We start from the raw sequence: 20000 nt of genomic DNA on the forward strand, positions 1-20000 counted from the left end.
TAGGAAGGTACAGTCTTGCCAAACTGCGTATCATATATTCCCTCTTGAACCTGTCATTTTCCCCCAAAGTTGAGAACCTCAGGCTTGCGCTGACCCATTTTTCTGTTTCAGGAGTCAAACTGTCTGGGTTCTGTAACAAATCTGTGTATTGAAGGTGGTCGAAACATTAAGACCCATTTCAAAAACCTTAATATCCATCCCCTCACCCATGGAATTGTTTGTAAAAATAATATTACATATCTTTCCTATCATCAGCGTGTAGGGCTGGGAACAACCCTCATGCAAAAGGAGAGCTGCACAACCTCCATGTAAGCCTCTGACAAGACTTTTTTCAGTGTTTTTTAGCCCACCTTTTAAGTAACTCCTCAGCAGTAATTTCCCCATCAATTAAAAAAAAAAAAAGCACCTCCCAGCAGTTAATTAATAAACATTGCAAAGCTTCACACAGGCAGCTAAGAGGTAACTTTGGTCAGTTTTGGTTTTTAACCTCTCAGGTTTTAAATTTAACCATTCCCTCCCCTAATCACCATCTCTAAAACAGGAAATGCACTCAAAAGCCATGACAATCCATTACCAAAAAAAAGAAGAAAAAAAAAACCACACCACTGTCTATATTCTGTATTTTTATCTGTCCCCTTTTTTCTCTATTTCAGATGAAACTGATACCCATCACAGAAAACAGGTGGTCTCATACACAGATGAAAACCACTAAAGCTTAAACAGCAAAGGCACTGGTGAATATTGCATTCAGAGACCTCAGTAACTATATTTGAAGCACATAGGTGCAGGGCTAAGTAAAACCATATAATTTTGAATCACTCAAAATATATCTACCTTCAAGTGCCCAACATGCCACCTCTTTAAAGTTTCATTTTTGCTGAGAGGAAAAAAAATAAAAAGGAGAAGCTGTGCTGAAACACTGAGCTTACAGCTCCCTCCAGAGTTTCTGCTGCTGGAACCAGCTTGGAAACACTGCTGCGAGTGCTGGTGGACCTGTGAGTAACTCTCTCAAGTTTTCATCAGGAAGAAGAAATTTTCCCTGCAATGCCCAGCCACTGTGACAATAAGACTCCCACTGCCCTAGATTTTCACTGCTGTGACCAAAGCTCCTACTAATATATGTCACACATTGCACTTAAACATGCCCCCTTGGGAAAGTGCTCCTGCATATTAGTAGTAATTAATAATTAGTCTGAAGAGTATTTACCACAAATCCACTGATAGAAGAGCTCTATTACTTTGCCACATCTGGTGAGATAATCCCATTCATGCATAGATCGGTTTCTCTAATAGACATTTATAAAGCCAACAGATAAGCAGTAGTAAACCTGTCTTGGTCAGTTTTAATGCACAGTCTGCAGCATTTATTGAGGCAGAGCAGCTCTCCTTATTGTTGGCAGTATCTCAGCCGTTGCCTCCAAAGAAAATAGTTGTAGATCTCCCATCAGGGGAGAGAAATTCAGGGAGGTTTCTAGCAGCCCACTTAGCAAACCCCCTTTGTCCTCACCGGTTTGCACACAATTCATAGAGTATGGAGCATCATGGGAGCTCCACCAAATACTCTTACTACCGACAAGCCAAAATGTTAGCCTTATTTAACCATATCTCCACTTTAACCTAAATGCTGTACAAAGGACTGGCAAGTGTTGTCCTTTTCTCCCCAGGTAATTGGAACACCGACTTCAGGATGTCCTCACCTGGCAGCTGAAGATATCTCACAGCTGAAACACAAACACATAACATTTTCCAAAGGCTCCTGAAGGATGTAGAGTCCAGCTCATGCATCTCAGCAAGGGGAAAAAAAACCAAAAAAACAAACAGATAAATCATAACTACCATGGAACAAAAATTATATCTGATAATTTTAAATTAAAATAATTTCAGGTTAAAACCTAAAAGCTCCATGGGGAGTAGACATCTCTGCCAGGAATTTGGCAGTTGTTCATCTACAACCATTCCAGGATTTCTTGACCCATGTTAGTGAGGTATGAACATCCTCACTATGAATGGGGCCAAGGCTGAAGAAGTGCCAGAAAGTGCAAGAGAACCTGGGAGACACCAAGGCCTCCCCACCGAGCTGGCAGGCAAGAAAAATGCAGAAGATACTGTCCACCCAAAACCCCCAGTTATTCTCTGTGTGTAAGAAAGCTTCATGATGTATTTCCCATATGTAGGGTTGCACAAGCCTGAATAGCTGTTAAAGTGTTTGGAAAGAATGCGCCAGTGGTACAATTCAACAGTCTGTTGGTAGTGAATTTAGCTCCTGCTGAAAGAAAGACAGAGAAAGAGAAAAAATCCCTGAAGCAAGAAAAGAATCTCAAGAGGATCACTGGAAACTCTGGTACCAGACAAGCTGAGAGGCATTGAACCAAAATAGGACCAGAATTTCTGTTACTACACTGTTATGCTGTGCTATACTGTTATGGTGTGCTATATTGCTGTATAGAAACTCTTCTTTTTGTTAAACTTCTTTTATTTCAGAGCACTTTTCTTTAAGGTAGAATGCCCAGTTCCCTGCTAATGAATTCCTCCTCTTCAGCCTGGTTCTCTCTCCCTGCCCTTTCTTTAATTGTTTGTCTATTCTGTGTTGGGTTCTATGTATATATTTTCACTTAAGCAAAGCTAACATAATTGAGGACTAAAAGTGGGACCTTCCTTTCCTGGTGGAAAAGAAGTTTTCATCATAAATACCTCCTGATTCACTTCTCAGGCTTCCCTACCTGTCCTGCTGTTATAGTTTTAATTTGCCAATTTAAATATACTCATTTTTCTGTGAGACAGAACCAGGAGCAAAAGCAAGGCAGGCCTAAAACTTAAAAGTGTATAAAAAGAAATTTAGTAACTACACAAAGAAAAAAGAAAACAGTAAATTCAGAATAAGATCTTCAGACCACTCCTTCCTCCCTCTTCCCAGTCCTTAACAACGTACAAAGACACTTCAGTCAGTTTCCCACTTAAATAATCTTATTCAGTTCACTTCAGAGAGAGGAGGTTCCTCTTGTTTGGCTATAGGGATTTCTTTCCCAAGAAGGGAAGGAAACAGTTTTCCTTTGACTTCACTTTCACAAACAACAGCCTCCCAGGAACCTGGAATCGTGGCACTCCTCCCAACTTCACAGCCTTCCTAGAGCCGTGCTTGTAGGCCATGTCAAACTCATGGGGTATTACTTTTAAGAATGAACTGTTCCAAAGCAAAAGTTCTCTTCATCTCTTTTCTGTCTGTTCATGCTTCATCCTCAGAAAACCGAGATCCCCTTCTTTCCTTGGGGCAAAAGATTCTCAACAGAGGTGCTTTTGATCAAATGATCTATCACATGGAACACTCCAACCCCCCATGTCTTTCTCCACAGTTTATAGGAATATTCAGTGCAGTACAGTCCATCTTACAGCTCACAAAAGGATTTTCAGCTGTCTTCACAGCATCTCCTCATTCTCCTCCCATCTAAAAAAACTTAGCTCTTGCTTCACTGACACTATCTTTTCTGTTTTTCCTTTTCATTCAAAGGAAGATTGGAGGTCTGCAAGTCTTATCTGAGCACTAAAGAGTTAAGATTTCACACGGGGTATGCAAGGCTGTGATGCTGGAACTGTGCCAGGATCTCAGGAGACTCAGACCATGCTGGAAAGGGAGACGAAGTGGCACAGCTGGGACCTCACTCAGCCTCCCTGGATCTCAGCTACAGCACCCACCCCTCCTACCTGCTGGGACATGTCAGCTCCCCAGACAGGGGCCCGACCCTGCCCCCATGCCAGGCCTGCAGTGGAGCCAGGCCTGGGCCCAGTTACCTGCACTGCTGCTGGAAGAGAGCTTTTTTCTGGGTTACCTCCTCCAAAATGTGTTTTCACAGAGCAAACTTTCTCCAATTGGTTCCTCAGGCCGTCAAGAACCAAAGCAGCCCCCAATTGGTCCCATCAACTCACAGTGCAAGTTCTCATAGAGAAAAACCTCTCTGAGTCTGCTCAGCCAGGTGTAACCAGCACACCTGCTGACTGCTCTAACACATAGCACAGCTGCTTTTGCACTGGTACCAGGCGAGGTGGAAGCCTTTAAAGTGAAAAAAGACTCAATAAAGAAGTGCAAATCAAGAGCGTACTCAGGACTTGTGTCTTTGCTATTTTCCTAGAGGCACACCAGCCTTTGAAAATCAAACAATTCATAATTTTACTTCTCCAGGCAGGTTTTAATAGTGTTAACACACTGGTGCTTCTGGTCATGCCCCAAGCAAGTGGACGTGAAAGCTGAGCTGTGACAAAGCCTGGCTGGTTATCAGCCTCCGGCAAGACATCACCATTCCAGGGGAGACTTGTAGCCTCCTTGCTCCAAATGTTGGGGTACCAATATTAAAAATGGACCCAAAAAGCTTTCAGGCAGGGTAAGAAGAAGCTGTGAGTTCCAGCTGATTAAATGCCAATGTGTGGTTCCAGTCAGTGGGCTGAATCCTGTAGGAGTCCTGAGTAAGGGGGGGGAGTGCTGCACTGGAGACTTGCCGTCTTCCTTCTCTGCATTAATCTGAAAAGGCCACTGAACAAAGATCTGTCTCCTTGAAAGGAGTGCATTTTACAAAACCTGAGAGCATCTCTCCTTCATGAGCAAGTGAATGCTAAGCTAGGGTCAAACTTAGAAACTGTCATTAGCATTAACATCATGTATGGCAGCTCCAAGATTTCAGAGATAGCTCGAGCTGAGCTGCTTGAAAACCTTCAGGTTGTTTCAGAAGAGTCTCACAGAGTGTGTGTGCTGTTGGGTTTTAATTAGACTGAAAAATCCAGCTATATGAGTTTTGATTAACTTTAAGGATAACTGTAATTTAATCAAAAGTTATGTGTGGGCCATCGGTTTGGTTTAATTTGTTAAACACTGCAGTGGAAAGAAAAGCTTGTCTGAACTGCCCAGCTTTCCTATGATAATTACAAGCACATTGTGTTAGGTTACAATGCAAGATATAACCAAAAGTATATATTCTATCACCATCTTCATAAGGTGTTAAAAACAGGTGAGGTAGCGTACTTTATCTCTTCCATGACACATCCCTGATAACTCCCTTGGAGAAGGATATCATCTGCTAATGGGCCATCTAGTCTCACTGCATGACTCATAAAATTACATCATCCCATTGTGAAATGCTCTGCCCAGGGGGAGGAACCAAACATTCCTTGCTGGATATAATCTAAGGTTTGGAACACCACAGGCAGCCTTACCTACTGGATTCCCAGAGGACAAGCTCACCACTGGACCTCCACAGGAAGACCAAGTCCTTCTACAGGATCACCACTTCAACAGAACCACATTTATCACTTCAACAGGATTGCAGCCACCATTTAATGGGATTGCTACCACCACCCTGACCAACAGGGTGTCAGGTTGTATCCTGACTCTGTCAGTTTAAGCCAGTGTTTTCTGCCTGTATTTTAATTTTCCTATTAAATTGTAATTCTGGCTTGGAATCTCCCACTGGTTTGCTTTCAAACTACTACACTCATAAAAATACATTGCTTTGATGCCTGGATTGATCTTTTTCCACTTCACTGCTGCCATCTTCCACATACAGATCACAAAACATTCTAACTGATAAAAGCAATTATGATATGTCTCTTAGATAATTTTTAAACAATGGTTTTAATACTGAAGTTCAGTAAAAGTCAGGTTTAAAAGAAATAAAAACAGCCAGCCTGAGGCCATCCTGTCTATTTACAAAAACAGGTATTGAGGAAGCCCAAGAGCATATCTTAGATGAGACACCAGCATTTGAGTATCAGAGTATTTGAAAACAAAAGGTTCATGTTGCCCAAACCCAAGTTGTCAGCATTTTATTTGTAGTTATTCCTGGTTTGTTTCGTTCTTTTGAGAAGTAATTTTGTAAAATCAGTACAAGGGCATGGTACCTATTTGACAGCTTCCCATCTGCTGGCCCAATTTATATCCACTGAAACTGCTAAAAATCAAGTTTTTATTGCCAGCCACATTGCAGTTTATATAGCTATGGAAAAATGGGCTGAATTCAGTTCCTCCTTATGCTTTATCAACCAAAAACTGTGTGCTGACACCAATCCTTTACTGCCATCTGGGGCAACAGGTGACTGGCTGCCCTTCAGATACACTGCACAACACACAGGTGGATTTATTTGCTCCGTTCAAGGTCAAAGGAAGTGTAAAGATGGCCAGAGGAAAATGTGTATATGGCAGGTATTTCACAGTTCTTATTCTAGATATTTATCCTCAAATCTTGTGCTGCTCTAAACCACAAACTACAGTTACATTCAGAGGAAGTCTACATTTGAGGATGGCAAGAAGGATGAAAAGTGTAAGCAAAAACAGCAGAGCAGCAACAGGAGATAAGAGAAATGTCTGATATTAAAGGTGAGACTTTTAAATTGCTCTCTAGACACTCCATTGTTCCATTCCATAAAGAAACTTCCCTGTCTGAGCATCCAGGGCCACTCTGACAGTCACTCTTCCAGCACCTGAACTTGATCAAGTCACAGCTGCACCCCACACTCACAGACTGAGTTCCCTTATGGGCTCGGACCCAGGTTTCCCATGGCAGAGTCTCAGACATTCAAATTCTTAAAATGATGTAATCTTGGTGCAATGACCAAATAACTAAATAACTCCAGCTGGTTCCTTCGAGGAGGGACCCCAAAAAAGGAACCCCTTGGCTTTTATCCCCTCATAGTCTGGCACAAAAGTCTGAGGTTCTCCACTCCTGTTGTGTCTCTGAGTGTCTGGTCCCCTGCCAAGGCCACAGGCTCCTGGGCCATTCATTATACAAAGGGTCAGCATGTCACAGGCTCTGGCCCCGGGCTCCCCCAGAGTTCAACCTGCAGCTCCACTGCAGCTGCCCTGACCTACCTGCAATGAATACATTCTTTCACACCCATTCCCCTCCCACAGCCCGTCTTTCCTCCACACAGAAGAGGCACTACTCTCCCTAAAAATGAGACAAATTGAGGAAGCCAAGAGAGCAGAAAATTAGTAATTTATGTGTCAGAAAGGTGGGACTGTAACATTTGGCATCTGCCAGGCATCAGTCACACTGTGCACAGAGGCAGTGGAACGCATACCCAAGAGCTATGCTAGCAGAGACTCAGGAATAGTGCTTTGCACTAAGAGAATAGTAGGTTTGGTTGTCACACAGGGCCATATCCCGATAGCCTGAACTCCGTGTCCATCTTGGATGGGATGTCCCTGTATGGGGGCTCTGTGCAGTTCCCCAGCTCCTTTCCACACCTCCCCACATGGCATTTTCTTAGTCTGAGGCAGTTCTCAGCTGCATCAGCTTCCTGACATATTTCACTGTGCAGTTGTTCAAACAAGCACGTGTGTGAAAGGAAGAACAGAGACAGTAACCCCCAGCCAGGCAATACCCCTGACAAGTGATTTAAGTAGGCAATGAAGGAGTGTGATTCCTTCTTCACTTTAAAACAACAAAGAAATGGGGATCTCTTTAGAAGACTCTTCAGTGCCTAACCACTATTAATTTTTTAAATTCAAAACACAAAAACAACTAGATCCTCACAATACTGTAGTTTTGCCAGTTACAGCCTCACTCCGTCATTTCTTCCAATTCTAGAGCATGGGAAGGAAGGCTGCACAGAGCCATGGGTACTTCAATACTTAATACTACTGAACACATTTAGAAAGCTTGTGGTAGACAAGCAAGACAACACATTATAAAAAAAAATTCCCAACAAAATCCCCCCCCTCCAAACCAAACCAACTTGAAAGTAAGGCACTAAGGCTGTTCTTGCATGCTTTCAGAATTTGGGATCTGATGTTGAATGCAAAAGGACTTGTAATCAACAACATATACAGTCTCCTGTGGTCCTGTTAAGGGTTTTCCAGGATGAGTTTAAAGGATTGTGGAATTTCTTTTTTTATGTTATATGTTATAGAGATGATTCTTGGATACTAAGCAGGTATTCCCAACAATGGCAATGGATGCTGTGACAAGAATATGATGGTAAAGCAAACCTGGAAAATCCAAGGGAAACCCATTATAGAGAGCACAGAAAAAAAGGAGAAATAAAGAAGGAAAGAAAGAAGGATTGATCAGCGCAAGTAATAGTCAAGTAAACTTTTTCTCAATAATCTTCTTGTATTTAAAAGAAACAAATTATACTTGCAAGTCACTTGCAGAAACTTTTAATAATTTGCCAAATATACAGCTATTAGAATGACCCTAAATATCACTAATAATTAAGTTACAAAAGTTGGTTGATAGCACAGTATAACGTTCTATAAAATAAACATGGGTAATATTAAATATATTTCCTGTGGCCCAAGAATATCAGAAAATAGCAAATGAAATTACAAACACATACTGATCAGAGGAGATTGAAGGGCAGCTTCAGACATCTGGATCAAAGAAACTGAGACTAGACTAGACACATTCATTCATCAACCATAATGAATGTAGAACTTTAAATCTCCAAAACGATTAACAACACAGCATCAGGTGCAATTTCACATGGTTTCATCTACGTTCCAGTACAGTTCCCAGGGGATTAAAGTGCCTTTGTGCACTGTAGATTCATTTAGTCAGGTGCAACACACATTGTATTTGCAAGTTACTTTCTCTTTTAAAAAGTGACCTATGAAATAAAATAACTACTTGAACCAATGTACATCATTCAAACTAAGGTGTTTTGAAGTACCTTTGTTCTTTGCTACTCAATGTCATGTAACAAATGAAGCTCCAAATCCACAAGGCCCATCTCCAGTAAATAAGACCAGAGTAAAAGATATTTATTGAAACATGTTTTCTGCGGTACAACCCTTAGTTTGCTTATTTTCCCCTTTCAAACATACTTGCCCATTGATGACAATTTTCTACTAGAGCTTGCATATACAGATTGCTATGAACATGAAAAACAGACATGATTTGGCCTGTGACTATGTGATGAATGCACTTCCCCAGATAACATCCTGTTTTAACCCAATGAATAAGCACAACACATTCTCTCACCTGAAGATCTGCAGCCTTTGGATCTTACCCATAGCCATTCTTACCCATAGCCATACTTCATGCTACAGAACGGACCCACTGTCCTCCTCAGGGTTCCTTAGAAACTCTCAATGCTCTCTGCTGTACTACCTCCTTAAACCCAAACTTCCACCTGACCTGCAGTAAGGGAAGGAAAACTCAACACAGTTCAGCTGTCATTCACCTTGCCCCCAAAACATCCTCTTCAACTCACGAGTAAAGAACTCAGACAAAGCCTACCATCAAATCATGCTGTCCACCAGCAGCCACTCCTGCTCTTTCAGGAGAGAGCGTACTTCCACAGTATTTGCGGCATCTTACGGTGTTTTTCAATAGCAGCACTTCAAGAGGAGTTATGGGGCATAAGCTTTTTAAGAAATACAAATTTCCATCATGATGGCACCTGTGGCCAGGGCACTCAGGAGGATACTACATGGAGGGAAAAAAAAAACCCTAAAGAAATTAGGAGGATAAACAACTAATCCTAACTTTAAACAGCAAGTGTGGATGTGAGTCTCCGCTCTTGCAGTGTCTTTGTACATTTGATTGTGCTACACATCATGAAGTGAGCAAGTCACTCCAATGATTTTAGGTTCATAATGTAAACATGACAGCACACCTGACATGGCCAGTGCAGGTGATGCCACTCCTTCACCACTGGTGCTGTTACACCTGACAAAGCCCATTTTAAACTGCACAATCCAGACCCAGAGCTCCTGACCTGCAGGTGAGGAAGTTTTACTGCGGTTCTAGATTTGTAGCATGTTAACATTACTTACAATATTACATGCACTGAAATATTTTAAGAATATACACACTCTGCTAAATTAATGAAAAATAGTGATTTCCTAATGTACTAAGTATTTTTTTAAAAAGTTCTCCATGAAACTGTGAGATTATGGAAAAGAACATTCTGGTTATGCATTACAGTAGAAAAAAAACAAAACAGTTTCATCAGAATCACAACTACATGTAAAGTCTCCAGTTCATAAAACAAATTAATTAAATTAAGTATCTCATAGTGGTATAGTACCTTCCAATGCAATTTATGTAACAAATTTCACCCATGTTAAAAAATACATTTATAAATGCTTTTCATAAAACTTTATACAACTCAAGTTCTCCTTAGGTAAGCCTAAGCACAGTTCTCACATCACCTAGGCAGAAAGGCTTCAGAAGCTTATATTCTCAGAGTCCATGAGTGACAATGCTGCATGAGTTCTTCCTTTTTGAGAGTCAGCTCTGCTAAATCCAACTCTTATTGCTTAAAATCATCAGTTTCCTCAGCAGGCCTAGCACCCCAGCTACACCACAGTAGCCTGGGGCATCGACCCTCTATTTTATAGGACATAAACACCTAAAAACCTTGTAACCATTCCTGTAGAGATTTCCATGTAATGGTTACCTGTCCTGTATACTTTGTCCAGAGAACAAAAGGCGCATTGCTGAGAGGGAGATCAATCATCGAGAGTACATCAGTTCAGTGACCCACTATCTCCCTCTTCATCTTCTGATTAATTACATATTCTGTTTAATGATTTCTGTGAATACATTTCCAACTGTAACTGAAAACAATTGGCTCAGACACAAGACACCAGAGACACTAAGTCTAAAATCTGCAAGAACAGTGTGAATATATGGCCTCTGCAGGCTAAAACTCACAGTTGGTACTATGCCCAAACATCTCCACAGCAAGCCTCATTTACACAATTTCCAATGAAAAATACTATTATTACTCAAGCTACATTTGAAATTATCAGAAATACATTCATAATAACTACTGGTACAAAAACCATGATCATTTTTTTTTATTTAAAATATTCTGACAGGTTGACAATATTCCAGGCATGTTATAAGTACTGTCATAGCCAACGAAACAATCAATACTTAAAGAGCATTCAAACACCAAGGACATGTATCTTAAAGCAGAGACAGGAGAGTGCATGGTACTAAGTGCATATTAATAATTTTCCAATATCTGACTTGAAGAAAATGCCTCATTTCTCTGGTACAAAATGGATTAAAATCAAGAAGAGATGAATTACAGAGGACAAAAATGAAGACATTTAAATGTTTTTGCCCATATTTTCCTATGAAATCTTGTAACTTTATCATACAAGGCCACTACCAGTCTGGACTACTCTAGCATTGACTATTTATGGGATGGAACAACAAAGCCATAACAGAGAAACCAGTGACAAAGCAAACAAAACCACGAACTCTTTCTAGAATATGGCTTAAATTAATTCACAGAGAGTTAGCAATATATTAACTATAAGGTGTGAGAGAAATACTAGGTAGGAAAAAAAGTTCCTCTCTTCCTGGTACTTTCCCCCTCAGACTTCACTGTATTTCACATAAAATTTTCAACACACTGGTCTCATCCTTCCTGCAAGCCCCTTTTTCCATACTTCCAAAACATCATGTTACTAAAAGGTTGGTTTCAGTCTTCAATGCATTGGCCAATATGAGCTCTAAAGTTTAAACCATGTAATTCTACATGCAGTAATACCCTGTTTCTCCCAATTAACCCAAGTTCTGAAATACAGCTAAAAATTAAGCTTAATTTAAAACAGCATATTTGCTTGAAAAACTATTAATCTCTTTGTCATGTAGAAAACAGATATCCAATGAAGAACTTGTCAAGATGTGTACACAGCTGAGTGCATAGTGCAGAACATCAGACAGAGAGAGCAGCAAGGCCACAGGGTCACTAAGTCCACATGAAAAAGATGTATGTTTCCAATGACCAAACATTTGCGTCCTGGAAATGCTTTAAACATTAAAATCTTGCTCTAGGGATGGCAATACTTCTCCATTCCCACTTTTCATATAGCTCACTGTAGTATGCATGGCAGCACAGCCACCTACACAACATACAGAAGAGAAGACACCAAAGTTGCTTTGGATACACCATCCTGATCTCAAGCATTCCATACAAAAGTTGCATTTTTCTTCTGAAAAGGAAGGAAATGGGACAGCTTTCAAATTACACAGCTTGCCTGTGTGTCATTAAAGAAACCTGCAGTGTCAGCAGCCCAGGACGGGAGAGCCACAGCTCCACTGGCACAAGCGGTGGCACAGCTAGTGGTTCCAAGGCTGAACAATCTCGCAGAAGGCTCTTCCACCTGTCTTGCTTGTGGTTCCAGTCAGTGCTCCCCAGCAGCTGAAGCATCAAATGCTTACTGCAAAAATGCAAGTGGCTTACAGCCAGCAGAGCTCTGTACACTTGCCCAAAACACTTGTTTCCCCATTCTACTAGTTAGCTTTTTAAAACAATGTCATTGGAGAAGGGCCATGAGAACAACAGTGAGACATTTTCCTTAATCATAGCATCAGACACTCCATTAACAGACTGACATAATCTCCTAAACCAAATTAGTTTTCCTGGAACATCTTGCATTTGCCTTCTTTCAGTCATTCTTCAGAACAAACAGTTTCTCTAGAAGTTGTGCAGTTTAAGCCCGTTATTATGGTATTGTACTCCAGCATTTTCTTAGCACCTCAACACAAATTACATGGTAGCTCATCTGTGGTGAACATTGGCTACAGACATTCACAAAGGGAGAAGGGCTCAACAGAACAACAGTATTGTCTCGTGACGTGAAAAAGCACTTTGGGATGCACTGGCTTCAGGTGAGACTGTTCACTCAGAATGGGATTTCAATCCAAGCAGAGTTACTCCAGTTATTCAAATACAGTAAACACAAAGGCAGTACTGAGGCCATCAATCCTCCACCTTACAAGTTTCAGTCTATTTTATAAACTTCTCTTAATGGAGATGTGGCTCAGTGTCAAGGCTAAATGGGCAAAAATGTCGTCTATGCTAAAGTCATTAGAGGAATTAAGATAATCCTTGCTTCTGGTTGGCTTAAGCCAACAACATACATTTCATTCTATTATTTATCTGTCCTGCTTTATCTCAAGTATCTTCATCTTTTCACACTTCCTAATTAACTATCAATATTTTTCCTGAGTGAAATTATAAAAAGTTAAACCCTTCTACCAAAAGTACAAAGACAAATAAAATATAGAACAATACAAACCCAGTTATACAGCATTACAAGTGCAGAAATTCTTCATGTTGTTGCTCTTTATCATTGGCCCCCAATAAAAAACATAGCAAAAAAATTAGTTATCCAAAATATTTTGCAGTACTGTGATTAGATTCTTCAGACCATAAATATAGCCCTCATCCTTTGTGTTGCTAGGAAACACATGAGCAAAATCGATCATTCGAACTTCAACGTTTGCACTTTCCTTGGTCTCTGCTGGCATGTGATAGAAAACTTTCTCCAGTTGGGGTAGAACATTTCCATTCAGGTGCTCCTGTGTAATGCATGTGCTGGTTTTCCATGCATTGTCTTTCTCTATGTTTTCAACTTTTAGTGAGAGCTGACTGTGGTGCCTCTTCGAGCATGCCTTTTTGTGAAGTGCATAAAATTTAGACAAGTCTTTACTTACAGAGGCTTCAATTTTTCCGTTCTCTGTAGATTTTAATACATGAATATTATTATTATATTCCAATACATCTCCACCTGATAACAGGCCTTTGGGTACTCTTCTCTTCTCTGCCAAGGTGACATCACTCAACCGCATGGTTGTCACTTGATGTGAACCTTCATAGACAAAGAGCAAGGAGCTTGCATAGAAGTTGAGTTGCGTCTGGCCCTCAAACCACTCCAGAATCTTTTCAACCTTCTGAATACTGGCAGCTACCACATCTTTTCTCAAGCAGTACCCACTGTGGAAAAACTTTGAGATGCCTGCAAGAAATACAGACATACTGGGATTATTTTCAAATTTGAACAGAAAACTAACAATTTTGTTTTTCTTTTGGGATGAGAAGAGTTCTTATTTGAAGGAACAGACACCATTCAAGTAGTTTCTGTTCAGGCAATTATAACTAAACCCAAAGTGAACCGAAGAACTCTGAGACCTTCAGTCACGTCACCTGCTGTGTAATACTACAGCTTGGGCTGTATGTAAAAGTAAATGTATCAAGCACACAGTAAATGAACATGATTCCTGCTCCCAGGTCAGCTGTGTCTGTGTCAAGTGTCTAGACAGTTTTGGGCAGCAACCCATTAAATTCTCTATGCACAAAGAGGCTCAAGCAGCTTGTTATTATGAGTGTGTTTATGTGTGTACCTTCTCTTGCTGGGAGACATATGAGCAGGTATCAACTAATAACTAGCTTGCAATAATTATCACCAAACAGCCCCATGATGTCAGCATTTTTATTACATATGGATTGACTTCAACTGATAAAGTCCTTTGAACTGAAAGGTGCTTTTGTAGTAGCTTTCTAATAGAAAATAGATATTCACAGGGGACAACTAGAGAAAAGAAAATGTATTTATAATAAAAACATGTCATACTTTTAGAATACTTTTCTATTTCATTATAGTTTCAAAGCTGCAAAGAAGTTGAATTCTAGAATTATCTCCACCTTATTAGTAGTAAAAGAGATGTGAGGAGGAAATTCCTATAGTCTGCACTGCTGTTACAGCCAACTGCACACTTAATTTCAGATTGACAGGCAGCTCAAATACTACAGGGAACAGCCAAAGACCCATCTGACATGAGGTCAAAAAACAACTTTTAAAACAGGAATACCCAGACTACTTTTTCCATACGATTGTATAATAAGTATTTAAATGAAAAAATCCAAGCACACCAAGTTCTGACACCCCAATTCCCTTACTTACCGTCCTTCACTGTTTCCTTGGTCAAGCTCCTTCCATAGTGCTGGTTTTGCGTCTCATAGCTGTCCGAAGACACGTGGTACACCTGAAAGAGGTAAGGAGGGGGCTCCCTACGTATTTTGAACCACCAGTACTTCTGCAGAGCAAGAGACACCTCACCGACAGGCCTCAAAACATTTAGCCCTCACAGTTTTTAAGTTTCTTGCAGTGCCCAGCAGTGCACTGTAGTGCTCTCCATAACTCTCCCTTCAGCCCTTGGGCTCCAAGCTACAGCTTTCCTGTGCTAGGGAAATCCTGGTGGTGACAAAAAGCAATGTACTCATTACAGGGGACTCTTATAAGGCTTTGCAAATCACAACTGAGACCTGAAACTATCAGACTCCTATCTGTTACTGCAGCTGTTAAATCAGTAAGACAACAAAGCAAAAATTTCCATGCAATTATTTTGAGTTCTTAGAACTATAAAACTGTTAAGCATAAGAGCAAAACAGTACTGTATGTGACCACCAAGGCTCAGCTCTGTAAGACATATCTGCAACTGTCAGCACAAATGAGGCTGCACTAAATAAATGGCAGCAGCCAAGCAAAAGCTGGTTCCAGCATCAACAGCAGTCCTTCAGCTCTCATCTGAAAGGAAGGCAACTCACATGAGTACAGTTTTTTCCATATCAGGAATTGTACAAGCTTAAGAACTTAATTCAAAACTGCTTCACACATAGAGATATTTTCTCTCACACTAAAATATTTCCATAGTAGAAAGGTGAAAGGCAGCAAGGGCCAAGTGTAATTTGTAAGAGTGTAGACAATTTTTATTTGCAGAAATTATGGTGTTACCAAGCAGGCAGTTGTCTCTGGCAGGAACTTGGTGCTTGGCACTTGTTCAGACCACCCATCCCTGTGGCATCCACCCCCATCCACTGCCCTGCTCTCCCTTCACTGCTATAAACAGAGAAGATCCCACTGAAAGAGTCAGGGCACACTGCTGAGGTGCCCGCTCTTCATCCCTCCTCTGGGGCCTTATTCTTGCTGAAGCCAACCAATAAATTCCACAACAGTGAAACAGCAGCAATAAAAAGGAATGGTACAGGAACATTAAATAAAGAAAAGAGAATTCCCTGTTTTCATTACGGCCCATCACCCCAAATGTCTCTCCCCCATCCAAACAACAATAAATGCAGTATGATTACACAGATCCTCACCTCCTATTTTGCAAAGCAACTGGGAAGAACAGTCTCAAATAGCTCTTATTTTGACAAAAAGATAGAAGTAATTAACTCATTGCTCGAGGAACTTAAATCACAGTGTGTAGAAACTGATTAAGTTATGAACTGAAGGCTCAGTAAACAGTTCTCATTATTCTAAAAAAATAAAGAGCTATAAGTCTAAACGTTTGAACTCAGTAGCAGACACACTTCACACTGCTATGATACTTGGAGAAACTGAAGCCTATGAAATACGTCTATGAAATGAAGAAGACCATAGCAGAGATAAGTTATACTAAAACTGCATCTGACAACTGTGATTTTGGTTTCATAAGAACAGTTATTTTTCTCCACTTAGTTTTTGCTGGGTTTTTTTCCAAAGCACAGCATGAAGTACAGCATATGACACAGAAACCCAAAGATTACTTACGTAAACACTTGAGGTACCAAAGTAACCTTCAAAAACATACCAGAAGTTTCAAAACTTTTTAAAGAGCTACAAGTCAAAGGCAATTAAAGAAAGAATAATATTGCTTAGAAAGAGAACCAAGAGTCTAATGACTACATATAAGTTGTCACTAGCTGTGCCTTCATTTTAAGGATATTAAGCATTCTCCTGTAGTTGGACAAGGGGCAGCTTTCTGCAGACATCAGCACTGCAGCAGTACCTGACCAAATCATCTTGTTTACCAAAACCTTATCTCTTCCCATAAGAGCTACGTTTTTTTGTGACGTGGGCACTAGCTCAAACATGCTGATTAAGATCTGCAAGCTCATTTTGTTTTCCAAAGAAATTCTGAAGCAGAACATCAGACCCTGCGTTTCTAAACTAGGTTTCCCAATAAGCCACTCCACCTCTTCTCATAATTTGAACAAAACCATTCCCCAAATATTTTTCTATATAGCTTACAAACTGAGACAGATATGCATGCTACATTAACAGCACATTTTTAACTATACAAAACAGTCAGTGACAAAGCACCAAGTCCCAGACACACAGCATGAGTGTAATGTATATGTATAACAGCCTTGTGCAGTCAGAAGACCCCCTGTCAGCAAGAAGCTTGGCTGCAGCCAGTGGCATTAAAGGACAGCAGATCTGCATTATCACAAAAACCGTCTCTTACCACCACCTTGAGACTCTGCACAACTGCAGGAAGAGACTGGTTGAACACTCCTGGAAAACCCCACTCAAATACAGATACGTTACACCCTATTCTGAAAACAAGGGAGCTGAAAGCCAAGCTCAAACAGAAACAATCTTGGACCAGCCCTTGCTCCACCCTCACCCACGAATACACAGGGGTGGCTCTGCTGGAGGAGCAGGAGGCTAAAATCAACTTCCTATTTGACAAACTTCTTGCTCTGCCATGCTTTTGTTCACATGGTCACCACCAATCATCTGCTAGTAATCCTTCCCAAAATAATGTTTTGCCTTTGAACCAAGCTTTTTCTGTATCCCTGTTGTTGCAGCTGTCTGTACTAGCCCATTTCTGTGAGAACAACGACAGGTCAGATCTGTAACCTTAACGGCAGCCAAGAAACTATCAGACAGTAAATCTCATTTCTTATCCACCTGCCACAGCTTGTTATGTGGTTGCTCTGTATCCAATGGCAGGTTTCCTGTAGACTGCAAGACAAAGACAACTCTTTCTATGAGCTGCAAAACACTGCCTTCAAGAAACCTCCTGCTTCATAAGCCATTTTTATATAGTCTCACTATGCAAGATCAGAGCTGTTCTGGCTCTGCAAACCGAGGTGCAAAGGCTTCTTCCTTGTGCCTTCACATAGCTCCCACTTATTACATTAGTAGGTCGTGGTTGTAGACAGAGAAGACAGTATTCTCTGAGATCCATTTGACAAAAGCTCCTTTATTGTTCCCAGACCCGTCTAACATAGAGGGTTTGAATCTCCCGGATGTACACATGTGATTCGTTGGGGTCTTAACACACCCCTGATACATCTGCAATGAGGTAGCCAATGATACATCTGCACTTCGGGTTCAATGAATTGGCTGGGATCCTTTGTATGTGTTCAAATCCATCCTAAGTGATGCCCACTCAGTTAGCTTCCTGCACAAAGGGCTCTGGAATCCAGCAAGCTAACAGGTACAGCTTACAATTAGCTGTAGTAGTGACTCTGTATGGTCAGCACATAAAAAAATCCAGACTGTTGAGGGAAATTATCTTTACATGTTATAAGCCTGCACTTGGCTTTTGTCTCCCTGTGAGGTGTTCGGTCAGTGCTGCTCACACACCAAAACAGCTTTTTTTACATTTTTTCAATTACAGTTCCTTCTTTTTTGTACCCTTTTTTCCAGTTACAGTTCCTTCATCTGATGTTTCTGGACTGATGGAAACCTTAAATTAAAATAAGAAGTTGGTCCAGCACAATCTTTAAAAAAATCACAACTCTTGGAAGGTCTCAGCAAAGATACAGAGTTTGGAAATCTTACCTCTTCAGCTTTAGGACATTAAACTGAAGGCAAACAGGTATCAAATGTTATGTAATGTTAATTATGGTAATTCAGTACCAACATCCATGATAAGGCAGAAAAATGTACACACTCTGTTCAAATACTTACTGTGGCAACTCCCTGAATTCCAGAAAGTACAATTTAAATACATGTTAAGAACTATTTGAGGGAGATACTGCTGGGACAAATTAAAATCCCTATTCAGTAACTTGCAGAGCTCTTTCACATCTGCAATAAAATATCTGTTAATCCACATCACTGAAACTGGGAAAAACAATCCCAACCTATTTTGAGCAGGTCGTAGAACACTACAGAGCACCTGGAGAGAGAGGATTGACTTGGCAACATGCACGATACGGATCTGTGTGGCACTGACATTCCCATGGTACCTGGGAAGCAGCTTCCTGTGCAGCTCCCAATGCCCATCCCTGCTCCTTTGTTTGCCCCACGCAAGGGAAGTTTGGGATCTGCTGTCTTAAGCAAGGACATGGAGATTTGAGATACATGTTCTGATGCTGAGGCACTCAGACTTCACAGGGCCAAGGGCTGAGCTTCCTACCCCTCAGATTTTTTCTATAAATACACCTAACAGTCACATACAGGTAGGGGTGAGCAAGTGTTTAGACATTACACAGAAGTTTCTTTTTAGAACAAGGCACCTCTGCACTCCTGAGAGCATTTGAAGGTCAGTACCCAGCTACTACCAAAGCAGGAGCCACAAGCTGAAAGTGGGGGTAAGCAGGTAAGCAGGATAAGTTGGTAAACCCCAACTCATCTGGGCACATCCAACACCAGCATCTATCCCTCAGCTCTGCAGAGACCTTCCTGGTGTCAGGCCAAGACCTACACCCATGCCTGGGCACCTTCTGCCCGTACCCCACGACTGTCCCAGTATAAATACATGTTTCCTTCATGCTCAAGTAACCCAGGTGTCTCTGCAGGCCCTTCATCCTGCCATGGTGCAAGACTTTAAGAGTTTCAAGAAGCCTTATCTTTTCTTTTTCAAAAAGAAAGTAAAGCAAGGATTTGAAGAAAAAAATAATAAAGGGAGAATTTTGGTAAAAAACGCTCTGTTATTTGATAACTCTGCTTTATAGTAATGCTCTCTCATTACCAGTACTGCTGAAAGCATGCCCAGTTATTCAAATCCATTTATTAAAACATCTCATTTTCAAATTTTTACCTTGCTTTAACTTAAATTATTGTTGCTTGACTACAGGTGATAAAAATACACACATCCTTGCTTGCTGCTGCCTTGAAAATTCAGCACAGGAAGGATGCTTCCCTGCTCCCTTATTACCAAGACTGCCCATTTTGCTTCTTTTTTCCTCTCTTCTACTTTGATTGAGTGCTTCATATGACTAAGTGCACCCCCAAATGCTCTGACAGTACAGTTTTAGTCAAGTCCTTACATAAATAAGCTGTAGAATGAAATTATGTTGACATTTACTCAGTGAAAAAGCAAGCTATTAATCTCCTAAATAAAAGAAATGACAATGCTACAATTAAATCATGAATCATCTTAAAAATAGCTTAATACAGTAATTTTGGACTACCAGAACTTCCACAAAGCATCTCATTAGAATAAATTTCTTTTATGTAATAAAAGACCACCTGCTCCAGCTTGGAA

At 40.7% G+C, this 20000-nt stretch overlaps 1 protein-coding gene across 2 annotated transcripts in view; it reads right to left on the reverse strand.

The window, feature by feature from the left end:
• Nucleotides 1-8127: 8127 nt before the first annotated feature.
• The window catches only part of IPMK (inositol polyphosphate multikinase), a 38632-nt gene continuing 26759 nt past the window's right edge, over nt 8128-20000 (reverse strand). For both annotated transcript variants that reach the window (XM_088168759.1, XM_014893204.2), the window contains 2 exons: nt 14696-14777; nt 8128-13750 (listed from right to left, as the gene is read on the reverse strand). In XM_088168759.1, the coding sequence (XP_088024885.1) occupies nt 13116-13750; nt 14696-14777 (717 nt within the window). In that variant the 3' untranslated portion in view covers nt 8128-13115. The remainder of the gene's footprint in view (nt 13751-14695; nt 14778-20000) is intronic.

This window comes from Sturnus vulgaris, chromosome 8, assembly GCF_052056855.1.
Source record: "Sturnus vulgaris isolate bStuVul1 chromosome 8, bStuVul1.hap1, whole genome shotgun sequence".
In the NCBI taxonomy this organism is placed as follows: Eukaryota; Metazoa; Chordata; class Aves; order Passeriformes; family Sturnidae; genus Sturnus; species Sturnus vulgaris.